Source organism: Staurois parvus, unplaced genomic scaffold (assembly GCF_062004578.1).
Source record: "Staurois parvus isolate SC_StPar_1 unplaced genomic scaffold, SC_StPar_1.0 ptg001051l, whole genome shotgun sequence".
NCBI lineage: Eukaryota > Metazoa > Chordata > Amphibia > Anura > Ranidae > Staurois > Staurois parvus.
Window position 1 is genome coordinate 4104475 of NW_028318847.1, and position 26250 is coordinate 4130724.

Sequence of the window (26250 nt, forward strand, 5' to 3'; positions counted from 1 at the left end):
CATGGTCAACCAAAGAAGCTGAGTGCACGTGCTCAGCGTCATATCCAGATGTTGTCTTTGGGAAATAGACATATGAGTGCTGCCAGCATTGCGGCAGAGGCTGAAGGGGTGGGGGGTCAGCCTGTCAGTGCTCAGATTGTACGCCACACACTGCATCAAATTGGTCTGCATGGCTGTTGTCCCAGAAGAAAGCCTCTTCTAAAGATGATACACAAGAAAGCCCGCAAACAGTTTGCTGAAGACAAGCATACTAAGGACATGGATTACTGGAACCATGTCCTGTGGTCTGATGAGACCAAGATAAACTTATTTGGTTCAGATGGTGTCAAGTGTGTGTGGTGGCAACCAAGTAAGGAGGTGGGAGTGTCATGGTCTGGGGCTGCATGAGTGCTGCCGGCACTGGGGAGCTACAGTTCATTGAGGGAGCCATGAATGCCAACATGTACTGTGACATACTGAAGCAGAACATGATCCTCTTCCTTCGGAGACTGGGACGCAGGGCAGTATTCCAACATAATAACCCCAAACTCGCCTCCAACACAACCACTGCCTTGCTAAAGAAGCTGAGGGTAAAGGTGACGGACTGGCCAAGCATGTCTCTTGACCTAAACCCTATTGAGCATTTGTGGGGCATCCTGAAACGGAAGATGGAGGAGCGCAAGATCTCTAACATCCACTAGCTCTGTGATGTCATCATGGAGGAATGGAAGAGGACCCCAGTGGCAACCTGTGATTCTCTGGTGAACTCCATGCCCAAGAGGGTTAAGGCAGTGCTGGAAAATAATGGTGGCCACACAAAATATTGACACTTTGGGCCCAATTTGGACATTTTCACTTAGGGGTGTACTCGCTTTTGTTGCCAGCAGTTTTTACATTAATGGCTGTGTGTTGAGTTATTTTGAGAGGACCGCAAATTTACACTGTTATACAATCTGTAACTCACTACTTTACTTTGTAGCAAAGTGTCATTTCTTCAGTGTTGTCACATGAAAAGATAGAATAAAATATTGACAAAAATGTGAGGGGTGTACTCACTTCTGGGAGATACTATATCTATCATGGTTTGTAGACACTAAAACTTTCACACAAACCAAGACATACACACGTATTGAGTTTTTTTTTTTAACCAAAGACATACCAGAATACATGGTGTTTTCTTTTTTTACTGGATGTTTTATAACAGAAAGTAGAAAATATTTTTTTTTTTCGTTTTATAATCAAATACCACCAAAAGAAAGCTTTGTGTGAAAAACGGATATAAATTTAATTTGGGTACGGTTTTGCATGACCAAGTAATTATCATATAAAGTAGCACAGTGCTGAATAGCAAAAAAAAATACTCAGGTCATGACAGGGGTAAAACCTTCCAGAGGTCAAGTGGTTAGCATAATGCTAAAAGTTTGGGTATTATTGCATTGACCTTCGAAGAAGGAGGTCCATCTCGAAGGCTTGTCTTTAAAATCTGGATGTTGGTGCAAAAAAAAGTATCACATGCAGTAGTCAACTGTTCTTTAAAGATCACGCAATCTATGTACACCCTCACTGGATTGTTTACTGGCTCATTTTAGCCATGACCTTGGTGTCCGACACTTACTCAGGTCGGACAGTGAAAAGGTGTCTCCTGTTTATGTTGTGTTATCTGACTGATTGGTCCAAGGTCTTGTTTGGCCTTTTTCCGCTCTTCTTTTTTCTTTTTTTTTTTTACCAAAGTGTTTGCTCCAGCTTTAGCCTAAGAAAATGCAAGATCTCCGTTGTGGGCTATCTGGACTATATCCTTCTATGTGTGGGCTCTCACTCTACCCTGCTAGTCACCATCCACCCTTTGGAGGATTTCAGTTGAATCCTGAACTTCAAGAAGTTGTTAATGGATCAGTCTCTTTTCCTGGAATATTTTGGTTTGTTTCTGGATACAGGTCAAGCCATGGTGTTCCTTTTTACTGGAAAAACATAGGAAGCTGTATGTCCATGGGAGAGTCTAACCAAATGGGGCAAAGCTCCTCTGTCTCTAGATAGACAGACCAGCGTGGGTTTTGCAGGTCAAGGTCTCACTATTATGGTCGCTCCACTCCTCATCGCTGTTAGCCAGAAAGTCATTCCTATCCCTACACTGGATGATTGTGACAACCGATGCCAGCCTGAGCAGCTAGGGAGGGGTGACAGGGACACTAGGGCTGTGGAGGCAGGAGGAATCTCTGTTAATCGATGTCCCAGAACTGTGTGTGATGCGAATGTGCCTCTTTGGACCGGTCTCTGACGGTTCAGTCAGACAATGTCAAAGTCACTGTGTCACCTACTTGGTGGAGTTAGAACTAGAGCGAGAGAGAGCGCCTCTTGTCAAACTTTCCTGGTAGTGATGAAAGGAGGTATTAGGAGTGTCGCGTGGGCTGGTGTAGCAGGCAGCACCAGCTGGTGTTTGCAAAAAGCATATTACTGTAGGTCACAGGGCAGGAACTGGAACGTGGTGACAAGCACAGTTAGGATACAAGCCGGAATCGGTACATAGCTAGGCAGTACAGAAGCACAAGACAAGAGCAGAGTCAGGATACAAACCAAGGTCACAGCAGGCAGACAAATCCAAAGATGTCAGGGGAAAGCTGAGTCGTGCACAGGTAGTGTCACGTACCTAATTGGAGACTGAAACAACGAGGTCGGCCTCACTTGTGTCACTAGCCCTAACCCCACTGGAAGTGAAACCGAGGGTGTCTAGGGACCAGGGGGACAAGAGCGCCAGCAGATGTTGTTTGCAGCTCTTGCAGTTGGAGACTTTGGAAGACTGATGAACCTCTGATTCAGGCACAGTAGTAATATGCAGAGCTGGTATGGTAGATCGCCAGATGTGCACCAGAGCAAGGCAGGAAGCAGGGATGGGAGACAGGAGCAGTGTCAAAGGAATAGTCAGGGTCATCAACGGGCGGACAGCGAGGTACCAAATCATAAGCAAGCCAAAGTCAGGAGCAGAGCCAAAGTCAGGAACAAGTATCGGGCAGGAGAGTAATCAGTCAGGTCAGGAATAAGCCGGGTCAGCAACAAGGAAATCACACAGGAACGAGCAGGAAACGGAACAGCTGAAGACCAGTCAGCATTCAGCACAGACAGAGGCACCTTTTAAATAGTCAGTCTGGCGCCAATCTTCACTGTGCGTGTGCACGTGCTTGTGCTTATGCGCACGTCTATTCACCAGCCATCTCACGGGAATTCCCTTACAGGTAGGAAGGTATGATAGGTCAAAGCTCAAGTAAAGCAGGAACTAGCTGAAGACCACTCGGCAATCCATGCACATCATAGGCCAGCTTGAATAGGCAGTTTGCCGCCAGTGCCAGTATCAGACGTGCCTGTGCACATGCGTGCTAATGCCTGTTCTGCAATTAGACTTCTGGTTCCAACACATACTGAGCTCTATTACACATGGCCATGTCAATCATCAGGGAGGAAAGAAGAGTCTTGGAGTGATGCAGGAGGTTGTCTCTATCATGTGATGGGAAGAACAGCATGATCTGGCTCAGTCCATGGTCTACATTCCCAAAGTAGACAACTGACAAACAGATTACCTAAAATGACAGACTAGATCAGGCCAGACAACGATCTTTCATCATCTCTTCCCAACCACAAAGTGAACAGGTTTGTAGTCAGGACAAGGATCAATGGTCAGATGAGACAGACACTCATAATTGTGGGTCTAGGCTGGCAACATTATCCCTGGTAATCAAACATGGTGTATCTACTCATGGATATTCCTTTGTGTCGTCTTCTTCAGGCAGATCTATTGTCTCAAAGCCCATTATTCCTTCATTCTTCCAGTTGCTTGCTTTACTGGCATGGCAATTGAAAGCCAAGTACTAAGGGACAGGGGGCAAGTTGACTGATTTCTGCAATGGTTAAGGCTCAAAAATCTACTTCTCGAAAGATGTATACCATTTGTATCTGGAACGCATACATTTAATGGTGTCATTCCCTTGGGGATCCATCCACATTCCGTTCTTTTCTTCACTGGGGTGTAAATCAACAGTTTTCAGCATAATCAAAAATCAGATATTATGCATGTCTGGTCAGACCCCTGATGTTCTGTAGGACCTGGTGCTTTGTTTTGCAGAAATTTGCCTTTTGAGAAAATTCAAGAACTTCCATTGCTGATTCTCTCACAGATTTGGACCATTTCTGGTTTACCCAAGGACAAAGTAGTTCTTCGTTCTTGGCTTTATTTTTTGCCAAATGTAGTGTCTTCTGTTCATCTAAATGAGGACATTGCTCTTCTATTTGTCTTGCCTTATCGGGGAGCATGGGTTATTGGACCTATTAAAGTTTCCTGTGCTCTCTCCTAATTCCGGCATCCTGGGGAGAATTTGCACTGGCTATGAAAGCTGAGTCGGAGGATTGGTGGAGAGCTACAAGAAAGATCCTGGTGGTAAAATCCTTGAAGTGAAAGAGTGGTGGAATCTCCTTTGGAGTGGAGGGGTGGTGGAACTCTCAGGGATAAGTGTGTGGAGAGAGGAGGAAGAGTGGTGACACCTGGAGAGAGATAAAAGTCCTGGAGTGGAGGAGTGATAGAACCCTCCAATACATTTCGAGTGCTTTTAGACCCGGTTCATAAGTGGGTCAAAGGATCTGGTGAGTAGCTCATGCAGATGGTGGAGATCATATGGTGGTCTTAGTATTTGACTGGACTTCTACTTTAAAGAAAGTAGGATTGTATAATTTTGATCACAAAATTATGGCATTGCATTTTGCTATTGTAATAGATAGATATTCAAGCTGTATGTTGTATCCTTTGTTAGACATAGAGATAAAGATTTTGATGATAAAAAGCGGCTCATGTACAATGTAGTGTATATTCCTAGCTGCAATGGCCATGTGCAGGAGTTACATTATCTTTGACCAACCAATGGCCAAAGAGCGACGGTAGAAAAATACCAACAGAAGGTTGCAGTAGCACCGACGAGTGTATTATTGCACTGAAACAGTTGGTCCTTTTTAGATCCTTTTGTCTCTACTAGTCTTTCATGTCTAATTTAATTCAAACATATAATATCCAAATTCAAACTAGGGAAATGTTGGTGCTCTTATCCTTTAGAACAAATCCTTTTTTTTTTTCAGTATAATATGAGGTATATCGTTTTTTTCTGGACGCTTGGCATAACTAGATTTGAGGTCATTACTGTACACTATTTAACTCCAGCACTAATGATGGTAACTGTGTTTGTCAGGAAGATTGTGTCACATTTCTATTCAACTTTTCCAGGCTCACATGCAGGCTCGATTTGTCATTCTTCGTGTCCTCTTAGAAGCTGGAGAAAATTTTGTCACCCTCACCCGGAAAGTTGGGGTTGATGGACGACCAGATGCACAGGTGACGCTGGACAGAAGCAAGATTATGAGTGTGGGCCGACCAGCAATTAAGCGATTTTTGCTGCGTTTGCAGGTGTGTGTGTATATATCACTACAGTATAAAAAAAGAATAACTGTCAGAATGCCCAAAACCATATAAAAGCAGTTGATGCAGAGTACTGCATGAAAAGAAATGTTCTGCCAAACATTCTTGTCATTTGAGATAGAAAAGAGACAGACCCTGCTGGTAGGCACAGTTTATGTCAGGGCAGCACAGTGAAGACCAGGGCAGATCTGTAACCTTCTTGAGCAGTTATTTTGCAGACAACAATTAACAAGTGGGTTCAGGGAAATTCCCTGGATATGGGATCGATTTAATTTCTGTGGGCAGAAAAACTGTCTTGCAAATTGCCTGCTTTTCTGACCTTAAATGTTTTGTAAAGTATATGTAAACTAAATTTTTAACACATTAATAGAATTCAAAAATCATTTTTAATACTTTTAAATGTACAGTTCAAGTTATATATATATTTTTTTTTCTTTTTATACTTCAATTAAGATGTTCACAGTCTTGCAGTGTAGATATCCGGAATTGTGTATCCTCCACAAAACTTTGGCGGTCATACCCAGGCTAGCCTGAAATGTGACCTTCAGATACTGGGCTCTGCATTGTGACACTGTCAAGACCTTTTTGTACTGTCTTGGTTAACAGCAGAGCGCTAGCAAGGTCCAGAACTGTGACCCAGCTTCCGAAGACTCACTTTGTGAGCAAGGCCAGTTAGGCTGACATGTAAGGAACTAACTCCACTGTGGCATTGTTGCTCACCACTGCTGATTTTATCATGGTAAAAGTAAGGCTCATAGATTTAAGTAAATTATATTATCAGTTTAGTGCAGTGTTGCATGTGCTTCTCCCTTTTTCTCCTGCCATTCCACTTTAGAGGAAGCACTAGCTCACTGCAGCTACTGCTTCTAAATCACCACATAGATCATCCATTCTCTTTCAATGGCATGCTTACTGGGATTTGGTCACCTCCGACCACCTCATCAGCACCAGTTGGGTTTGTAATTGAGGTTTTACCTCACTATGGGCATACACTGGATATGAAAAGTCTACACACACCTGTTAAAATGTCAGGTTTCTGTAAACTTTTTCCACCTTTTAATGTAACCTATAAACTGTACAACTCAGCGAGCATGAAACTGAAATATTTTAGGTGGAGGGAAGTAAACATAAAAAACTAAAATAATATGGTTGCATAAGTGTGCACACCCTCTTATAACTGGGGATGTAGCTGTGTTCAGAATTAAGCAATCACATTCAAAATCGTGTTAAATAGGAGTCTGTACACACCTGCCATCATTTTAAAGTGCCTCTGATTAACCCCAAGTAAAGTTCAGCTGTTCTAGGTCTTTCCTGACATTTTCTTAGTCGCATCCTACAGCAAAAGCAATGGACGACAAAGAGCTTCCAAAGCATCAGAGGGATCTTCTTGTTAAAAGGTATCAGTCAGGAGAAGGGTACAAAAGAATTTCCAAGGCATGAGATATACCATGGAACACAGTGAAGATGGCCTTCATCAAGTGGAGAAAATCTGGCGCAACAGTGACATTACCAAGAACTGGACAACCCTCCAAAATTGATGAAAAGACGAGAAGAAAACTGGTCTGGGAGGCTGCCAAGAGGCCTACAGCAACATTAAAGGAGCTGCAGGAATATCTGGCAAGTACTGGCTGTGTGGTACATGTGACAACAATCTCCTGTATTCTTCATATGTCTGCCGCAAAAACACTGCACATCACCAAAAAAAACCATACCCACAGTGACGCATGATGGTGGCAGCATCATGCTTTGGGGCTGTTTTTCGTCAGCTGGAACTGGGGCCTTAGCCAAGGTAAAGGGAATTATGAACAGTTCCAAATACCAGTCAATATTGGCACGAAACCTTCAGGCTGCTGCTAGAAAGCTGAACACGAACAGGAACGTCATCGTTCAGCATGACAACGACCCAAAGCATACATCCAAATCAACAAAAGAATGGCTACACCAGAAGAAGATTATTTGGAATGGCCCAGCCGGATCCCAGAACTGAATCTGATCGAAAATCTGGGGGGTGATCTGAAGAGGACTGTGCACAGGTGATTCCCTCGCAATCTGACAGATTTGGAGTGTTTTTGCAAGGAAGAGTGGGCAAATATTGCCAAGTCAAGATGTGCCATGCTAATAGACACACCCAAAAAGACTGAGTGCTGTAATAAAATCAAAAGGTGCTTCAACAATGTATTAGTTTAAGAGTGTGAACACTTATGCAACCATATTATTTTAGTTTTTTAGATTTACTTACCTCCACCTAAAAGATTTCAGTTTGCAAAGTTGCACAGTTCCACTGCAGTGGGTGACTTTACTTTTCCTATTTGTTCTAAAGGCGTTTACTCAGTATCCTCAGTAGGATTTGATGCCTGTAATCTAGCTCCTGGGACCCCTATTTAATATAGGATCATCTTTTTTGTCCATTATTATTTTGTTCTACAGGATTTATATAGCGCCAACAGTTTACACAGTGTTTTACAAAATGAAGGCAGACATTCCAGTTACAATACAATTTGGTACAAAAGGAATCAGAGGGCTCTGCTCGTTAGAGCTTACAATCTAAGATTTTACCCAATTATTGGAGCACAGGTTCTAAGCATGCTCTGGCACATTATCTGGTGTAGTGTAGCTATGACCCTTCTTAGCCCCCATCTCAAGGTGTGCCTGAGGCCCTTCCATTTGAAAGTGTGCCTGTGGTGATGTTACTTTCTTTGATTCAGAATCTTCATAGTCTGCTAGAAGCTGTTTTTGAGTCACCTGTAGATTACCTCATAAAAATCCAGAGTGCAGCGATAATAAAAATGTCCGTATGTCTGACCAAATGTGATATATAAAAGCTCAGATAAAAAGAGTAAGATAATATATCAAATAAACCGTCTGTATCTATAACTAAAATTGATATATAAACTCATGTAGATAAGTAACATCAACTAAATAAAATAAGTGAAAAGCTCATAAGGTGACAATCCGTGCTTATAATTCCAACTGTAGCGATGCTTTAGTGCTTGTGCTTGAAGGTGTAGTAAAATTACTCACTCACCAGATATGCATTGGAAATGCACATGTAAATATACTCTCAGAGGTCCTATTTAATGAAGCGAGATATGCTGGGCGTAAGAATAACCTCCCTCTGGGTAGTGTGCAGCACAGCAGAGGCTCCTGGATCGTATGGTAATCCACTCAGCCAGAGGTCCCCTTTAAGGGATGGATGGGTTTGCAGCCTGTGTTACAGGGACTCCATCCTCTGGATACTGGGATGGGCCAAAACTCTTATGGTAGGCTCTGGAAATTAGTAGCTCCACAAGAGAACCAAACAAAAAGTGCCCATAGTGTAGTATTTAAAAGAATTTATTTAACCCAAAAAGATCAGGTAAAATGGTCAAATAAGCAGAGTGAATGCGGACTGACCAAACACTAAGATGGCCGCCGGACCTTCTGAAGACGTGTGGTACGAAACGCGTAAGGGGGGGCCAAAACGCCGTGACGTCACGCCGCCAGAGCCTCGTGAAGGTCTGGCGGCCATCTTAGTGTTTGGTCAGTCTGCATTCACTCTGCTTATTTGGCCATTTTACCTGATCTTTTATCTGATCTTTTTGGATTAAATAAATTATTTTAAATACTGCTCTATGGGCAATTTTTGTTTGGCTCCCTTGTGGAGCTACTAATTTCCAGAGCCTACCATAAGAGTTTTGGCCCATCCCAGTATCCAGAGGAGGGAGTCCCTGTAACACAGGCTACAACACCCATCCATCCCTTAAAGGGGACCTCTGGCTGAGTGGATTACCATACAATCCAGTAGCTTCTGCTGTGCTGCACACTACCCAGAAGGAGGTTATCCTTACGCTCGGCATATATCGCTTCCTTAAAGAGGACCTCTGGGAGTATATTTACATGCGCATTTCCAATAGCATCTGGTGAGTGCGTAATTTTACTACACCTTCAAGCACTAAAACATCGCTACGGTTGGAATTATAAGCACGGATTGTCACCTTTTATGAGCTTTTCACTTATTTAGTTGATGTTACTTATCTGCATGAGTTTATATATCAATTTTAGTTATAGATCTGGAAGTTGTATTTGATATATTATCTTACTATTTTTATCTGAGCTTTTATATATCACATTTGGTCAGACTTACGGACATTTTTATTAGCGCTGCACTCTGGATTTTTATGGTTTTTGAGGTTTTACTTGGTTAGCTTTTTAGTGCACTAGCCGCTTTTATCAAGAGCGTTCACTGTTTTTTTTTTCCTCTTTTTGTAGATTACTTCAATTTACAAGGGGTTGTTTCTAACCTGACCAACGCAGTATGCACTACCCTGCATTTAGAGGATCAGCCTGCTGTTTCCTACTCAAGGTCTTTTAGAGCTCCTACAACTGCAAATATCTAACTGCTTCACTTTTATATTTAACCCATTTCTCTATGGGAACTGGAAACAACCTGCAGAATCCTGGGGACCTTCTGATAAAGTTTGAGCTTTTTTTTTATTCCCTTGAAAGGAAATTTATTCCACACTGTAGAAATTCCAGGGATCCACCTTAACAAGCAAACAGCTGAATGGGTTGATGGTGTTCTTACCTTTTTTAGAAATTCTACTGACCGGTAGTTATATTCTCGACCTAGTTCCCAGTTTGACTTAACAGGAATGACCCTCCGTCCTGTGTTGTTACTTTTGATTTCTCAAACTGTCATAATGAATTCAGTCCCTTAAAGTGGATCCCTCTATCACTGAGGCAGATCCTCATGTCCTGGAATGTTTGAAACAATTGTCTGGAGCCCTTTACTTTTGTTGTGATGGCTTCTTACAAAGATCTAAGCTTGTGTCTTCCATGGGGATGATGTCTGCTCATATGGGTTGGGCAGTCTGGTTATGTGCCTGGGATATTGTAGATGCTTTCATTTCAATTAACATCTCACTTGGTTGCCCTTCATGGAAAGTCGTCTTTTTGCACCTGCTATTGACACTGTCATTTGCAATGCGAAGTGTGCTCCTGCCCTAATGTAGGAGGTATGTGGTAGGCAGAGTGGAAACCCATCTTTCCCCTTCATCTGCTGCATCAGTAGAACCTCATAGTCAGTCTGTTTACCTCCCGCTCAAGCCACAGGACTCAAAGCCAGTGGGCGTCTATCTTCTCTGCTTAGCTCTACTTGAAAGTGCACCCCAATTTCTGCAAGTGGGGGGGTGTTTTATCCTGCATTGTCCCCTGATAGTGTTCTTCACAGGCATTTGAATGCTCAGTTCTCCCCCCTGTAGCCTCCTATTCTGATTCTTGAGTCAGCAACCTCAACTTTCTCTCTTGGTACTGCACACTCCCTCGTGCTTCTTCTCATGTTTGTCTGCACTTGCATCTTGAGACCTCTGATTCCTACTTTAGGAGTAAACTATCTGGGATTGGTATTCTTGTCAAGCTTGCACTCCTTTCTTCAATGGTATTCCATGTCCCTCCCAAGAGATTGTACCGCTTGCAGGGCCTGACTCTCCTCAGTCTTGTACTTCCTCTAAGCGACCTCTAGACCTATAAGGTCAACAGGAATCAGCCCTTACTGATCTCTTCTCTAGTAGGGACCTCACTCTTCACTTTCAACAATTCTGAAGCCTGCTCAAAGCACTAGTCCTAGTGCCTTTTGCTTGCATCCCCTTTGTGGAATGTTCAAAAAGCCTTCCATTTCCTGGATTCTACAGTTCTATTACTACAGAAGGTCCTATATTCTGTAAACCTTATCAAGAGCTGTTTTTCCAGATGTCTAATGTTGGTAGACTTAGGTTTTTATAGAGTGGGGTTGTTCAGGTCAAGTCCCCGCTCACAAAGTCCACTCTCTGTAGACATCTGATCCCTTTCTTATGTGTACCACATTTTTCCCGTACCCCCCTCTCAGGGGTTGTTTGGCAACCTCTTTTTTTTTAGCATGGTCTTCCCTTCTTATGCAATTGTTTTTTCGTTTCTCTCCCCTGTCCTGAGCTGGCCATGGACAGTTCCTGCTGAACCAGCTGAGATTTGAAGTGTGTATTAAGTATTGTTCTCCAAAATAGAAAGTTCCAAATTCATTAGGGAATCCTTCTGTGGGTTGTTTTTGTGCAGTGCCATCATCCTTGGAAAGCTTGAGGAACTCTCCCTTTGATAAAACAGCTGACCTTCCTACACTGGACAGCACTGAGCGTTTCATTTATGACCACTTTAATCTTTCTCATAGTGACATAGTTAATCTGGTTGCAAAAAAGACACTAGTCCATCCAGTTCAACTCAGTTCAATGTATTGTCTTCAGGATCCCCTCAATCGTTGGTTCCATGTTGAAGAGTAAGGCGTGCTACCTCTTTTACTCAGGTGAAGGCTTTCATTCCTGGAGGGTTCTGTATTCCCTTGCATGGTCAGCAGACAGGGGTTGCTGGGACCCTGCTGTAGATTCTCCCTAAGAGGCTGTCTGGCGGCCTTTGTGGGACATAATCAATAGGAGGAAGGTCCACTTTCAGTGATTGACCAACAGTCTTCTGGGGAACTCTCTTTAGATTCCTTCATCCCACCTATCCTCAATCAGGAGAATGTTCCTAATAGCACTAGGATTCCCATCCCTTGTTCTTGGTAGAGGATGCTACCATTTTTCCAAGGTAGGTTGGATCATTCTTAAATCATATAGTTGGTAAGTGGTTACGGAGGCTGCTGTGTACTTACATCACCACAGAAACACTTCTGGGTCTTGCTTGGAAGGAGATCTTCTTCTCCCTCTAGTCCATCAGTCTGGGTTACAGTTTAACCCAGCCACATCACCTTTATTATGTGGTGTTGTTTATTTCAGGAGGATTCAGGATCAATACTCATATATTTTCCAGCTTACGGGTTTTTCTCTTCTATACATTTGGATTGTATGTGGTGAGAATTCTCATACCCATGGCTATCTCATTAAGGGATTAGTTGTCTCATCAGGGGACATTTTCCTTTATCATGGACCTCCCTTTTCCCTGAAGTCAAGGTTTAGAAGTGTTAAGCACAAGCTTTCTTTCTGTTGACTGGCTGGACTTTCCTTTCCATTCTGTCTATTTAAAGCTTCCTTTCCTAAAGTCAAGGGTTGGGTATCCTAGACTTAAAGGGTTTTTCAGTAGTTGATCAAGTAGTGTTTCTGATGAACACAATACAACTGTTTGAAATTCCCTTTAGAGATATGTTTTCTTTTTGTTGACCACATTGGTTGTTGGTCTTTTTTTTTTTTCTCTTGTTTGAGTAATATTTGTTCCACCTGTTTTTTGGTGGATGGTTAAATGGCCCTCCATTTTTTCTGCTTGAGACAATTTCTTCAGGTAGTAGTTTCCCCTTAGCCAGTTCTTATTTGTGCTGGTTTGGAGCACCAGGTTGTTCCTTTTTTTGTGTCCCTTTCTTCATTTAACCTTGCTTCAGGGGTTGATTCCTTCAAATATACTTTTGTAGCTTGATCTTCAAATCTAAGGAACCTCTCAGTGGTTGTTGCCCACTCCTCAGACTGCTTTTTAGATGTCTCAACTGTTTAAGAATTCCTCAATGGGGAAAAATAGGGGGAAAGGCTATGGCAGATAAGAAGGTTCCCATGTTACAAACAACCAGTGGAATTGGTACCATTTTGTTTGGAAAAAAATATGCAAAATACATGTGAAAAAGGTGTCAATGCATTAAAGTGTTTGTTCACCAATGCCAGAAGTCTTGAGAATGTCCTGTGGGAGGGGCGAAACACATTGACGCACTTCCGGTCTGCCATCTATCCGTCCTATGCAACTTCAGATGAGTGGAAGCACGCTGAGCGGTGCGTTCCAAGTGGCTATCTTTGATGTTGGTTAGAGAGACACTCTGTCAACCTCTGCAATAAGGCTGTGAGGTTTCTGAAGCTGTGCTTGGATGTTATGGGAACTGTTTGGCCGGATGAAGGCAAATAAACAATGCTTTTTTTGATTTTGTGAAATGTGAGTGGCCTGGTATTATTACTATTATATGGGGTATTAGCAATATTACACTACATACACTTTTTTTTCTCTTGCACTACTGTGGAGCTGGTTTGGAAGGATATATCAGGAGTGATTGGAAGGAGAATCTAATCCCTATCTGGTAAAATGGAGTCCTGGAGGATGTAGAGTGGGTAAGGAGCAGGGCCCTCCTAACCTTCTTGTATTAAACTGTATTGTTGCTGTATTGTCTCCCTTTATTTTGTAAAGCACTGAGCAAACTGTTGGCGCTATATAAATCCTGTATAATAATAATATTAATATAGGATCCCCAAAAGTCCTAAAAGGCGTGTAATTCACCAACATCTGGTGAGTGCGGTTTATGTTGGTTACAGCACTGGTGGATGGTAGAAGCACATACTAAAAAGAGAGTTTTTTTGGTTGGAGCACTTAGGAGTTTGGGAATAAGGACTTTATATGTTTTTTGTACACTTTTATATATTTTCTATATTTTTATATTTTTACTTTTTATTTTTTGCACTTTTTATTTGAATTTATTATTCATATGATTTGGGGGTTGTTATTTAGTTTTTATGGGTTTTGATTTGCACTGTTTATATTGTTTTATAATGCCAGAAGTCTGCCAAGCAAAATAGGTGAATTGGAAGCTTTGGTGCATGACAAGAACTATGATTTAATTGGTATTGCTGAATCTTGGATTCATTCTTCACATGACTGGGCCATTAATATTCCTGACTATGTTCTCTTTCGGAGAGGCAGGGTAAATAGGAAAGGTGGTGGTGTCTGTCTCTGTGAGAAGTGATCTTAGAGCAAGTGTGAAAGAGGACCTAGTTGATGGAGAGTGTGATGAGGCTGAAGCATTATGGGTGGAACTGCATATGAGGGTGCGTACTACAAAGGTAATCACTGGAGTTTGTTATAGGCCTTCCAGTGTTAATGAGGAGATGGAAACTCAGCTCCTTGTACAGATTGAAAGGGCTGCAAGGGCTGGGACAGTGATAATGGGAGATTTTAACTACCCCGAAATTTACTACAAGACAATTTTATGGTACAGTTCATAGACGCCCCTACTAGGAATGATTCTCTGCTGGACCTGGTAATCTCAAACCATGGAGAGCTTATTACGAATGTCCATATAAAAGAACATCTGGGTAGCAGTGACCATAACATGATTTCATTTGTTAGCTGTAAACCGCAAGCACATACGGGAAAAATAAAAACGCTCAATTTCAAGAGAGCTAATTTTCCAAAGCTGAGAGCTTCTCTCCATGACGTAGATTGAGAGGGAATATTGGCATCAATGAACACAACACAGAAATGGAAGTTCTTCAAAAAAGACTGTATGTGAACACACTGCAAAATATGCAAATAATCAATAGAGAAGATGGTACTTTCAGGGTGCATAGACATGAATACCACAGATTAAAAGTTGTATAACCAAAATACGAAATAAAAATTATATAACTTTTAATGTGTGGTATTCATGTCTATGCACCCTGAAAGTCCCATCTTCTGTATTTATTATTGCAATTTTAAGGGATGTGGTGCAATAATCATCTGGTCACTCGCTCGCCACTTCACTGTTTCACACTGCAAAATATATTCCCACGGGCAACAAGTTTAAAAGGCTAAAAGTCAAACCTATGTGGCTTACAGCCAAAGTTAAAAAAGCTATAGATAATAAGAAAAGAACTTTTATCAAATATAAAAATGAAGGAACGCTATCATCGTTTAAACATTACAAAGAATGACAGAATATGCAAAAAGGAAATAAAGGCCGCAAAAAATGAAAATGAATGACAGATTGCAAAAGATAGCAGGACCAACCCCCAAAAATTCTTCAAATATATTAATAGTAAAAAGGTCCGGTCCGAGCATGTAGGCCCTTTACAAAATAATCTAGAGTGAGTGACTGGGGACAAAGAACGCAAATTTATTTTAATACCTTCTTTAGCTCTGTGTATACAAAGGAGCATGGGAGAGCTCTTGTCCATAATGGGCATAGTATTGACACAGCCCCAGATGATCCACATTGGCTCACAATTGATATGATCCAAAAATATTTAGATAGTATAAAGGTGAGTAAAGCACCTGGACCAGATGGCATACACCCATGGGTCCTTAAAGAATTGAGCTCTGTCATTTCAAAGCCATTGTTTCTAATTTTTAGGGACTCTTTAATGACTGGCATAATACCACTATATTGGCGTAAGGCCAATGTGGTACCAATATTTAAAAAGGGGTCAAAATCTTTACCAAGTTTAAGTTTAACTTCTATAGTTGGGAAGATACAGGAGAGTTTAATAAAAGACCACATAGATGAGTTCTTGCTGGAAAAAAATATTTTAAGCAACAGACAGCATGGATTCATGAAAGACAGAAGTTGTCAAACAAATCTGATTTCTTTTTATGAAGGGGTGAGCAAAACCTTGGACAGAGGGGTGGAGGTGGACATGGTATACTTGGATTTGGCAAAAGCGTCTGACACAGTTCCCCACACATGACTAATGTGTAAGGTAAAGTCTACAGGCTTGGAACAATCCGTATGTAAATGGATAGAAAACTGGCTAAAAGATCGAATTCAAGTGGTTTAATGATTCATACTCTGTATGGTCTAAGGTTGTCAGTGGTGTACCCCAAGGTTCATTGTTGGGACCCTTACTTTTTAAAAAAGGCCTGGACTCTTTCTTGGATACACAGAATATAACTGGATACTAACATTTATAGGTAAAGTTGATCCAGGGAATATCCGATTGCCTCTCGGGGGATCAGGAAGGAATTTTTTTCCCAGCAGGAGCAAATTGGATCATGCTTTGCTTGTTTTTTTTTGCCTTCCTCTGGATCAACTGTGGGTATAGGATAACGTTTTTTTTTTTTTGTTTTTTTTTTAATGGTTGAACTGGATGGACTTTTGTCTTTTTTTTTTTTTTTCAGCCAGACTAACTATGCAAAGGATGTAAATACAATTTTTCTCAACAGAAAGTGAAAAGATTGGATATAGATATTACATTATTAATTTATTATCCCATGTTCTCTGATATACACAACAAAGAGTAGCAATTTGCATACCTATTTATACAAAATCATCAAATCTATATTTATTCTGTTAAAACTAGACCTGCATAATTTAAAAACACTTTAAATTGATATCTACCAAACATGGCTAATACTGTATTTAATTCAAATAAGTACGTGTGTTTGTGTTTATTTCAATCCACCATTATTATCCTGACTTCAGTTAAAGAGACAAGAATCCACATGGACTTGACATTAATTATAATACCCAGCTGTGTACATTTAATCACTGGGTGTTGTGCATAGGTTGATCGTATCAAAGGACCTCCAATGAATTCGGTACTTATATCATCACGCCTCCACCCAGAAATGCACAATACCCTTGATACTTGCTTTCACAATATTAGCCTCACTCTCATTAGGAAAAAGGACATTAGCCAGTCAAACAAGATTTAATTTAAGATTTCATTAATAATCCTTCAGGAGCCTTAGCCAGCCAAGCAGGATTGTGGAGGCATCTCATATCATGCAGTCACAAGTACATAGCAGTAGAGTGGATAGATGTAGTAAAGGCAAGACAGCAGCTGATGGCAAATCAGATGTAAGCCATACATCCATTTATAGCAAACTGTGCACAAAAAATGTACATACTTTCCATATGCTCTGCATACAATCCAGGTCATCAGTATATATATCTTCCTACACTGATCATACTTCAGCAAGTACCAATGTCCAGGCAATCCTGTGGTATGAAAATCACCAAAACATGTCAATGAATATGAATCAGTAGATATACATAGTCTCTGCATTTGAGCATTTTATCTGTTCAAAAGCAGCATGTTATCATTCGTCTCCTGTATAAGCGGCAAAGATGCAGGCAAAGAGTGCTGGAAATTTTGTAAACACACTGGGGCTTATTTACTAATGGCAAAAAAGGCTTGACGTTGCAAGGGAAGTTCCATTTTGCAAGGGAATCTTCAACAGAGCTTAGTGAATTTTGTGAAATTTTACCTATGCAAAGAATACCCAATCATGTACAAAGAAAATTTTAAAAAAACTGCATTTTTACTTGCAAAAGACTGGATGATGAAAGTTAGCAGAGCTTTACTTCATTCCCATTGCAAAGTGAACAGTCTATTTGTCGTTTTTTTTTTTTTTTTTTTATGTAACAGTAGTGCAGTCTTATTGTCTTTTAGTAAACCAACCCCACTGTAAGATCAGCATACGTTTGTAGCTCACGTGAACTCTACACAATCTATATAAATGTTGCTATGGTCACATTTGTTGCACTGTTACCCGCATTTATAGTTATTTTAGCTTAAAAAACTTTGTCCAACTTGCGGATGTCATGTCTGTTACGCCACCTCAGAACTGTCACAACTTTTGGGCATCTCCCTGGTGACACAGTAATACATGCCCTGGTATACTGGTGTCTACATTTATCACAATGTTCTTTTTCTTTTGTATTTTTTAAAAGGAAGAAAAATGTCAGTTAATTAAAAGGGTTACAGTTTACATCTACATTAATGTCCATTTTTTCCACATTGTCTCTGATTTCCATAGGTATATAAATCCACAGCAGATGTAGACAGGGCACGTGAGATGTATGATGGATACTCCAAAGTTACAGACAGCGAACCATATCATTTTCTTACACTGCGAGACATTGTGATCTTAAGAAAAGAGGAGCGCAAGTCATTTGTACAGATAAACACACGGCTGACAGGTGAGTAATGCGACTGCAAACTACCAGACACAATAGAAATGTCTGCAGGCTTGTTAAATAGAATAAAGTGCAGTCAGTCATGGAAACCAGGTATATAAAGATAGCTGATTGTTTCCATAGGTAATGTATATAGGCATTTAACTTTGCAGTTCCTAATTAAATATTGAAATAATGCCCATAGTCTTGTTATCTGCACCATAGTGTCAAGAGCTTTCCACCAGAGCTTCTGGCTCCACCAGCTGCTGCAACAAGAAAAATGTATTTCTGCCCAGAACTGAGATGTCCGTTTCAGTGGATTGACTCTTTAAATGTAATCTCAAGTACAAAGCGTTTAGCAGATTGTATGGTGTTAGGTTGAGTCATCAATGAATTTGTATTTCATTGATTACAGGGAAGAGAAATGTAAAGGAAAGTTTGGCGAAGATTTAACTGTAAATGGGCAAAGGTTTTAAATTGATAACTTTAAACCGCACTAGAGATGAGCTTGGGCATCCTCCAAACTTATCTCTAACCCAAACTCCCACTTTTCAGTAAACCAATGAGCTTGGGACCAGGCCATTCCCCAACCCGTAGCTTCTGTGAGCTAAACTGCACCTATAGACTTTCTTTCTGCAGCATGTAAAAAAATGTTTTCATGGGTGAATTGGCTATTGAATAATTGTAAGGTTAGTTTACATTGATATCACACTCTTAAAAACATTAAGCACACCATGTTTTCTGGTCCTTTCAGTGGTCGTATTTTAGATGCATTTACCATGTATTAGAGTGCATTATTGCCTTTTGTAGATGAACGCAATGCATGCCAAAAGAACAATAAGTGTAAGTTAACATTACATATAATTGTATTCAAAATTTGAATACTGAGCCAGAACCTTTAAAAGTGCTTTACAAAAAACATATATAAAGTGAAACAGAAACCATTAGGAACAATTAAAAAAAGTGCGTATTTTTATGACTGTTAATTCCAGCACTGGCTTAAATTATGTTTGCATATGAGTACAGTAGATCTCAGTTGACATTTGAGGTTATGCTGCTTTGTTTTTGACTCTTAGTTGCCTATCTGCAAGGAATGACTTTAGCTGCTCATAATCTTGTTTCTTTCCCATCTGTTGAGGAATTAGTAAGTCATATACTGTTGGGTTTTATTGTTGCTTACAAGAAGATTGGATACTTGCAAACATACAATCTGTAAGCCAGAGCAGGGTAACCCCTTCTACTGGAAGAAGGCCTCAGTAATTTTTCTAGTGTCCTAGGAGGATGGACCTATTTTTTTTCCCTGCTCAACTTGAAAATGTCTAACCTAGCTTTTTTTGCTACCGTAGTATTTCCTCTTTTTTTGCTCAGTCAAGGTAACTTGCTTCATCGATGCATGAGCTGGTCTCTGTGATAGGAAGTCATCCGGACCAGCCTTTCCTCTGCCTAGCTTTGGATTGCAGTACCTAGACCCAACTAGACAGAGGGGGCAGTCCTACTACTACAGGTGATCCCAGCTCACATTTCTCTAGTGTTCCTTGGTAGTTTGCTCTGTGTCCTTTGAAGGCACTAATGTCTGTAATATGGAATCCAGTTACCCTATGAATATATGGCCCACCTCATCATCAGGGTCCTCCTTGGCTCCACCTGGTGAAGATGAGTCCCTTGCTGTTTTTGTATGTACTGCAGTTATTCAGGACTTTGCAGCCATGTTTACTGTGTTACTTGGTGGTGCCAACTGAAAAACCTAAGTGCATTCCCGGGCCTTCCCCTGCATAGATCGTTTCTTATCTTCCCGCAGCCTTGAAAGTGGCCAAGCCACCAATCGCAGTGATCATATCTGACTCTGATATGGGGTCAGCTTAGTCTCTCCCTGATGAGACTATTTTTGGGGAATCTCAGTCTTTAGCCATTACTCTAGATTTACAGGAAACCATTTTGGGCACTATTGATGCAGGACACTTATTGGTGGGTGAATGGGGAAAGATGGGGGGGAGGGCTATGGCAGATAGGAAGGTTCCCATGTTACAAACAACCAGTGGAATTGGTACCATTTTGTATGAAAATAAGAAATATGCAAAATACGTGTGCACAGGGTGTTAATGAATTAAAGTGTTTGTTCACCAATGCCAGAAGTCTGCCAAGCAAAATATGTGAGGTAGAAGCTTTGGTTCATGAACAGGACTATGATTTAATTGATATTGCTGAATCTTGGCTTCATTCTTCACATGACTGGGCCATTAAAATTCCTGGCTATGTTCTCTTTCAGAGAGACAGGATAAATAGGAAAGGAGGTGGTGTCTGTCTCTATGTGAAAAGTGATCTCAAAGCGAGTGTGAAAAAGGAACTAGTTGATGAATAGTGTGATGAGGCTGAAGCATTATGGGTGGAAATGTACATTAGGGTGCGTACTACAAAGGTAATCATTGGAGTTTGTTATAGGCCTCCCAGTGTTAATGAGGAGGTGGAGACTCCGCTCCTTGCAGAGATCAAAAGGACTGTGACAGTGATAATAATGGGGGATTTTAACTACCTGGAAATTGACTGGAGTAATGGTACTGCAGAAAGTTAAAGGGCAAACATTTTTAAACCTACTACAGGACAATTTTATGGTACAGTTCATAGAGGCCCCAACTAGGAATGATGCTCTGCTGGACCTGGTAATCTCAAACCATGCAGAGCTTATTACGAATGTCCATATAAAATAACATCTGAGTAGCAGTTACCATAACATGATTTCATTTATTGTTAGCTGTAAACAGCAAGCACATACAGGAAAAATAAAAACGCTCAATTTCAAGAGAGCTAATTTTCCAAGGCAGAGAGCTGCCAAGACTTAGATTGAGAGGGAATATTGGCATCAATGAACACAACACAGATATGGGAGTTCTTCAAAAATACTGTATGTGAACACACTGCAAAATATATTCCCATGGGTAACAAGTTTAAAAGGCTAAAAATCAAACTTATGTGGCTTACGGCCAAAGTTAAAAAATTTATAGATCATAAGAAAAGAGCTTTTATTGAGTATAAAAATGAAGGAATGCTATCATCATTTAAACATCACAAAGAATACAACGGAATATGCAAAAAGGAAATAAAGGCTGCAAAAATAGAAAACGAACGACAGATTGCAAAATATAGCAGGACTAACCCCTAAAAATCCTTCAAATATATTAATAGTAAAAAGGTCCGGGGTGTGTGGCCTGGAGCAGCATGGCGTAGGGTGCACTTTTGGGAGCTCCGTCCGAGACTAATCAGTTTCTGCTGATCCTGCATAATATCCTGCTCTCTCTCATACCTGTTACACCTGCTAACCTCTCTTCTAACCCTTCCGCATCATGTCACCTCCTGAAAAAAGTTGCTGACGCTAGCGGCAGACTTAACAAGTTCTGACATAAAGAGACATTACGGGGTTAGATGGCGCCATTGCTTCCTCTGCGGGTGAATGCTGATACGAACAACTGACTTGCAAAATTGAAGAGATTGATATTTCCCTTATTCGTCAAGACTTACTAAAACTCTGGGAGCGGGACACGGAGGCGGAAGCGAGCCTTAGCCACGTGGAGGATAACCTGCTGCCATTACAGGTTACCACTGAACGCCTGAAACACCAACTACATGCCATTCTGCAAAAGCAAGATGACATGGAAAATAGACTTTGGAGGTGCAATATCAGATTTGTTGGTCTACCTGAGGGTGTAGAGGGCTCGGATCCAGCTACTTCCCGGGAATTATCACCACTACCTACGGCAAGACAGCGTTCTCCCACATCGTTTTGGTGGAGCGGGCCCATCGCCTGGCCTCTAGGCCTCCGCCAAAAGGGTCACTTACACGTACATTTGTTGGCAAGTTCCTGAACTACCGTGATCGTGACACCATTCTTCGCCTCACCAGGGAAAAAGTAAGCATTCCCTTCCATAATATAAGGATTGCAGTGTTTACCGACTTCTCTGCTGAGGTGCAAAAGCGATGCGCGCAATTTGTGGAAGCCAAGCGTCAACTCCAAATCCATCATATTTTTTACGCTATGCTATTCCCTGCCAGGCTTCGCGTTGTGGGTGATTACAAGTTCCACTTTTTTTGAAGACCCAGAATCGGTACTAACGTGGCTGGATCAGCGAGCAGCAGCGGGTCCTGCACCAGCCTGACCTCCTGGGACATCTAGTGGAACTCTGCTCCATGTATTCCCACTCCAGGGACTCGTGAGTGTGTCAAGCCGCACCTGTCTGTGACTCTGACTCCCCCTTATTGTGCACATATTTATTTTTTCTCACTTCCCCCTCCCTCTACAACTGCAATTTTTTTTCTCTTTAATTTTTTTTTCTCCGTTTTTTTTGTCCTCCTGGTCTCAGCTCCTAATCCCCTTCATTTTGTCCTACTTGCAAGTCTTGGGCCTCTCCCATCCAGATGTCCGTTGATTTATTTTCTCTTCTTTCCCCTCTCCCCCTTTCCCCCCTTTCCCTTGCCTCTTCCCCTTTCCCTTGCCTCTTCCCCTTTCCCTTGCCTCTTCCCCTTTCCCCTCCCTCTTCCCCCTCCCTCTTCCCCCTTCCCCCTCCCTCTTCCCCCTCTCCCCTCCCTCTTCCCCCTCTCCCCTCCCTCTTCCCCCTCTCCCCCCTTTCCCTCGCCTCTTCCCCATCTCCCCCCTTTCCCTCGCCTCTTCCCCATCTCCCCCCTTTCCCTCGCCTCTTCCCCTTTCCCTCGCCTCTTCCCCTTTCCCTCGCCTCTTCCCCTTTCCCTCGCCTCTTCCCCATCTCCCCCCTTTCCCTCGCCTCTTCCCCATCTCCCTCCTTTCCCTTGCCTCTTCCCCTTTCCCCCCTTTCCCTCGCCTCTTCCCCCTCCTTTCCCCCTCCCGCTTATCCTTCTTCTCACTCCTTTCTCTTTTATACTAGTTCTATTATATTCTTTTATTTTTTCTTCCACTTGGGCATCCAACACCCTGGGCAGTGACCCGCTTTTCAGCGGATTGTTCACTCCCTTAGTAATTGAACCTTCCCCAGTGTGTTTCGGTCTTTGCTGTTTTTTTTGTCTGCAAGGTCTGTTTTTTAGGTGGAGGTTTGGGTTCCATTTTTTTATATTTTACCCTATGCAAGGTTTCTCTGGCCAGCTGGAATGTGGCACTTTGTCATCAATACCTCTACCTACTGCCATCTCCATGCTGGTCCAGAGTGTATTGTTTATTCTGTTCCCTGTTTAGTTTTGTTCATGTTAGTATTCCATAATGGTTCTAGGTTTTTGGATATGGATTGCTCCTCTTGGTTGTATGTTTCACTGTGATATTATTGTAATATGTGGCCTGTTCTTGTGGATCCATGTGCATATGTCTCTGTCTTGCATTCCGTTATGGCTAATCTCAAATTTTTGACGCGGAATGTCCGTGGCATGAGGGTATGGCCTAAACGCACTGCTGTATTGTCCCATTTAAAATTTCTGAAAGTTGACGTGGCAGTCCTTGTGGAAACCCACATCACTGACCAGCTCCAACTGGCCCTTAAGCCCTAGATTGGGTGGCTTTATCAAACCCATTACACCTCTAATTCTCGAGGTGTTGCCATACTAATTGCTAAGACCATCCATTTTCAGCTCCTAACTTTGCACTTGGATCCTCAGGGTAGGTTTCTTGTTTTACACGCAATCCTTAATGATATAGAAATGTTGATATTGGCCTACTATATCTTTCCCCCCCCCCCCCCTTCCAGTTTGCAGTGTTAACTGAAGGCTTGGTGTATATTGCACAGCACCCCGCAGTCCCTACAATGTGGTTGGGGGATTTTAATATGATTATAGACCCCAGTCTTGATAGATTGGACTGCAACCCCCACCCATTCCCCATCTCAAGTTACTAGATTTGGTAAACTGTTGGCAGAATTTGCACTGGTGGACACCTGGAGATACCTGCGCCCCACGACTAAAGCTTACTCCTGCTTTTCCGCTTCCCAATCTACTATGTCCCGCATAGATTTTATATTTATATCCAAATCACTTTTACCTAATTTTGAGGAGGCAGGTTTTGCCCCTAGGATGTTATCTGACCACTCTCCATATTGGCTGACACTTCGACAATCCTCTTCGACATCTACGTATATGTGGAAACTGAACCCCTTTTGGTTGACTGTTCTTCCTAATTTGGAGGGCATGCAGGTCGATTGGGACTATTTCTTTACCAATAACGAGGAATCGGCCGATTACGGGATAGTATGGGACTCCTTTTAAATTTCATGCCCACAGCATTTTGGCGTCCCGCATCTCTAGGTACAAGGCTACATCCAGACTGGTTATGCAACAGGCGGAGGAACGATTGCTAGACTTAAATCACTCTTTTCAGGCAAAGCCCTCGACTGAGGCTGCTTCCATAGTGAAACAACAGGCTCGCTTGGTTAATCACCTGCTTTTTGAGAAGGCCAAACAAAACATCTTTTTCTGTAGACAGAGAATATTTGAACATGGGGAGTGAGCTGGTCGCTTATTGGCATATTTGGTGCATCTGGATTTTAGGTCCCCCACTGTGATCTCTGCACGATGCCTCTGGTACCCATATCACTGACCCAGACCTAGTGGCAAGGGAGTTTCGCAACTTCTTTTCTGCACTGTATTCTTCCACGGTTACTTGCTCTCACACTGAGCTTAGCAATTTTTTGCAAACCATACCTTTTCTTACCCTTACCCCCTGTCAAACTGGTAAATTGGAAGCCCCTATCTCCATCAAAGTTATAACTGAAGCCATAGCCCACTTATCCCCCTCTAAAGCACTTGGCTCTGATGGACTCCCATTGGAGTTTTACACCTATTTCCAGGACTCTCTCATCCCTCGTCTACACAAGTTGTACCAACATAGTTATAAATCCGCCTCTTTCCCAATCTATGGGAGAAGCATTAATTGTGCGTATACCTAAACCCGGTAAGGATCCCCTACTTCCTGAGTCATATCGCCCCATTCTCCTCTTACAACTCGGTATCAACATCTTTGCTAAGGCCCTGACCCTGCGATTAAACAAAATAATTTTACATTTAATCCACCCGGATCAGGTAGGGTTCATGCCAGCTAAAAACACGGCATTTAATCTAAGGAGGCTCTTTATGAACCTGCAGGCATCCCATGATTATATGGGTTCCAGAGTTGTTGTTTCACTTGATGCTGCTAAGGCTTTTGACTCGGTGGAGTGGGGGTATTTATGGGATTGTTTGCGTAGATTCGGATTTGGGCCCAAATTCCTTAAATGGCTTTGATTACTTTATCACGCTTCTACAGCCAGTCGGCGGACGGGTGTCTGATTCCTTTCCCCTTTCCAGGAGCACACGCCAGGGATGCCCTCTTTCCCCCTTGTTGTATGCGCTGGTAGTGGAACCACTAGTCATAGCTCTCCAAACGCACCCCGATATTCGAGGTCTATGCTCTGGTCAACTAACCGAAGTGGTGAGCTTATATGCAGATGACATGGTCTTGTACCTGGAGGATGCGGGCCCCTCTCTTAGGGCCGCTCTTAACCTTATAGACCACTTTGGACGCTTTTCCGGTCTTAGAATATGCTGGGGGATACCCTGATTCTCCTTCTGGACATTGGTGCTCCTACTGAGGAGCAGGCCTCTCTCCCTCTAGTTAGAGTCAACACTATTCCATATCTTGAGGTTGTGGTTTCTTGCGTAGCTGAGGATTATCCTCAGCTTAACCTGGAACCTCTATACCCTATGCTGAAATCCAAATTACAGGCGTGGGCTCATCTTCCTTTAGGGGTTATGGGGCGTATCAACTTGATCAAGATGGTGCTTCTACCTAAACTTCTTTTTATTCTTTGGCATGCACCGGTATATTTACCCTTGCGGGTTTTTAAATCCCTTGATTCAATGTTCAACTCCTTTGTATGGGGCAATATTAGACATAAACTGTCATGGCGTGTTCTTAAACATCCCACACATTTGGGGGGGCAGCGCTTCCAGATTTTAGCCTCTATTATTTAGCAGCCCAATTGTCTCATTTTCTTCACTTGGACAAAGGGGATAAAGACCGATATCTTGCCTTGCTGTGTGCTCCAGTCTTCTCTTGGGCTACTCACCCCTTTCAGTTTTTACTAAAGGGCGTGCAGGACCGCTCAATTTATGGGTGGCCGCAGGGGATTGCTGTACCACCACTGGAAGATCTGGTTGTTGGCCTCTAGTAAGTTGCAGGTTCCCTGCATACATGCCCACACCCCGAACCTCC

General features: G+C 42.1%; 1 protein-coding gene across 2 annotated transcripts in view; it reads left to right on the top strand.

Moving 5' to 3' along the window:
- The window catches only part of DPP3 (dipeptidyl peptidase 3), a 112771-nt gene that overhangs the window by 73269 nt on the left and 13252 nt on the right, over positions 1–26250 (top strand). For both annotated transcript variants that reach the window (XM_089658077.1, XM_089658078.1), the window contains exons 16-17: positions 5237–5416; positions 17918–18080. In XM_089658077.1, the coding sequence (XP_089514203.1) occupies positions 5237–5416; positions 17918–18080 (343 nt within the window). The remainder of the gene's footprint in view (positions 1–5236; positions 5417–17917; positions 18081–26250) is intronic.